The sequence below is a fragment of the Halyomorpha halys genome, unplaced genomic scaffold (assembly GCF_000696795.3).
Source record: "Halyomorpha halys isolate HHAL.00 unplaced genomic scaffold, Hhal_1.1 Scaffold91.1, whole genome shotgun sequence".
Taxonomy (NCBI): domain Eukaryota; kingdom Metazoa; phylum Arthropoda; class Insecta; order Hemiptera; family Pentatomidae; genus Halyomorpha; species Halyomorpha halys.
This window is the reverse complement of record NW_027110755.1, coordinates 45546-48131: the sequence shown is the minus strand read 5'-3', so window position 1 is coordinate 48131 and position 2586 is coordinate 45546. Positions and strand designations below refer to the sequence as shown.

Below are 2586 nucleotides of genomic sequence, written 5' to 3'. Positions count from 1 at the left end.
TAGTATGTATGAGATCATTCATCAATATTACCTATTGCCCACAACTGTGTGGCAGATTGTAATATCTATCAATAAATAAATCTATCTATCTAAAAAAAAAAAATCCAATATTTTGTACGAACAACTAGAAATTAACATTTTGTGAGTTTATCTCGTCAAATATCAAAAACTACTACTCCTACAAAGATAAACATCATTAACAATTTTAAAGTAAATTTAACTAGCTTTAATTTGAATGCTAATAGGCATCTGTACGCCACATTATTTTTAAAATATAGATTTCTCAAAATAAATTAACTAACTACTGATATTTCAGTACATTTGTATGAAATTTTGCTTTTTAGAAGGCTATATCTCGAGAACTATTGGACGTAAATATTTCAGAAAATTTAATCTTCTTTAAATAATGTTCTTTTAGATTTTCTAGTGTTGTTGGTAGTTTTTAAGATACAGAACTCCAATGAAAAATCAATGTTTTTTAAGGTTTTGAAACAGCCGCCATTTTTTATTCCCTCTATCTATACTTGGCAGACTCATCAGTTATGACTGGTAATTATACATAGTTTTCATTAAGGTAATCAAAACCTGAAGTGTGATAACTGCCTTTTTTTCTTTGCGGCTCTTGTACTACTAGGACAACCGCAGCCCGGCCCCCAGCAATCACCCATGGTGAAATAAAAGCATTTTTTTCGCTCTTGTTCAACCTTCATTTAATTTTGTAATAGTTATAAGTTTGCTTAGCTCTTTTTTTTTTTTTTCTAGTTAGTATATTTTTCTATATTATTTTTTCCTCACTTATTTTAAAATAAAACAATAACAAAATTCGGCTGTTCGTTTCTTTTGTTTTCATTTTTATTCACGGTTGGGCTAGTAAAGGTTCCTTTTGAACCCCTACCCCCTGTAAAAACGATTTATCCCGAAATTTCGAATGAATTCCTGGCCATACCAATTTCCTGAAAGATTCTCGAATTTCACAACTAGAAAACACTCTAAATTCGTAACAGAACGTATATACTAAAGGGATACATTAATTATTATTTATGATAAGGTAAGAAAGAGAACTATAAACTTACCGAAATATTCGCCTTCTTCTTCTTGCTTTTCCATCTGTTCTTCTAATTGACGGGTCAATTCTTCTATTTTCCTTTCCGCTTCTGTAGGCCCCTTAACAGAGAATTGATGGTTTACATTAAGTCATAAACACAATTTTAATAAGATCTTGTTTAGTAAATAAGTAACAGTTAACACAGAATGGAAATTACAATCCTTTTTTAATTTAATTTTTCATCGTCGGTTTACTATCAAAACCTCTAAAGATGAAAAGGAAGGACAAATTGTTGTGATAACAGATAATTGTTTTGTTTTCGAACAGATCTGGTGCACTGCATCACATCACTTTCTTTTACCATCCTGCTTTGAGAAGAAATTAATCTTATCAGGTTTCAAAAATTATTTCTTTATCATTCAGGATAACTTTACGCTTTTTAGCATACCAGACACATATACATAGACACTAGCGTGCAAAATCATACAAAGGAAACCAGACAGACAAACACACAGGCAAAGCCTTTATTAAAAAGCATAATAATCAAAAGACGAAAATTTGGAAAGACATTTTTTTTCTGTTGCTATGAAGATTCGTATTTAAGGGTTTCTTGAAGTGCAAAAAACGAAAACCAAATATCACTTAATTACTGCCTGTTAAACACAAGATCCTAACCTACCTATTTGTATATCCCAACCTACCGATTTGTATATCCCAACCTACCGATTTGTTTAGCCCAACCTACCGATTTATATATCCCAACCTACCAATTTATATATTCCAACCTACCGATTTGTATACCCCTACCTACCTATAGAACTCCTTTGCTGTCCGAGCTACCTCATTTAGGAACGCCTTACCCATATCCATCCGTAAAGCTTCCTTATTAACATCATTCAAACTTGATCTTAGCTCCGTGAGCTAAATAATATACAACAATATAATTATGGATAAACATGTCTCTTTTGTTCATATTTTATTTTATATAAATATTGTAATGTTCAAAATAAGTTAATACAGCCAGATAAAAGCTGTTAAAACTGGTCCAAAATCGAAAATTTTTGTGTAAAGTAGATTCTCCAAAGTGGCAAACCAGGTCAGTCGATTTTATCGAAAAATTTGTGATCACATCTCAGACTCATACCCGCCTTAAATATATAATTTAATTTATTTATTTCTAGGAATATCTGAAATGATTCAGTGACAGTTAAAAAAAAAAAATCTTGAATTACATGGATTTATTTACTTTTTCATTTCCATACAACGGCTTTATCGGAAACAGAACACAGAGCTCACTCTTAATCGCAAGGATTAAGAGATAGATATAGTAAAAAAAAATAGAAATATTAATATTTTAAAAGAAATATTGATAATTTTGATTCGATATATTTTCAGAGGAAACTGCTCGTCGATTCCGACTATTACAACATTTACTAGACAAACGGTCCAAACTTCCAATCCATTACAAAAGACTGATCTACATGACTATTATAAGGCCTATTTGGACATACGGAGTTGAGCTATGGGGCTCCACTAAACCA

At 31.1% G+C, this 2586-nt stretch overlaps 1 protein-coding gene across 2 annotated transcripts in view; it reads right to left on the bottom strand.

Moving 5' to 3' along the window:
• jub (LIM domain-containing protein jub) overlaps positions 1-2586 on the bottom strand; it is a 58240-nt gene that overhangs the window by 40079 nt on the left and 15575 nt on the right. For both annotated transcript variants that reach the window (XM_014415012.2, XM_014415013.2), the window contains exon 2: positions 1074-1164. In XM_014415012.2, the coding sequence (XP_014270498.1) occupies positions 1074-1164 (91 nt within the window). The remainder of the gene's footprint in view (positions 1-1073; positions 1165-2586) is intronic.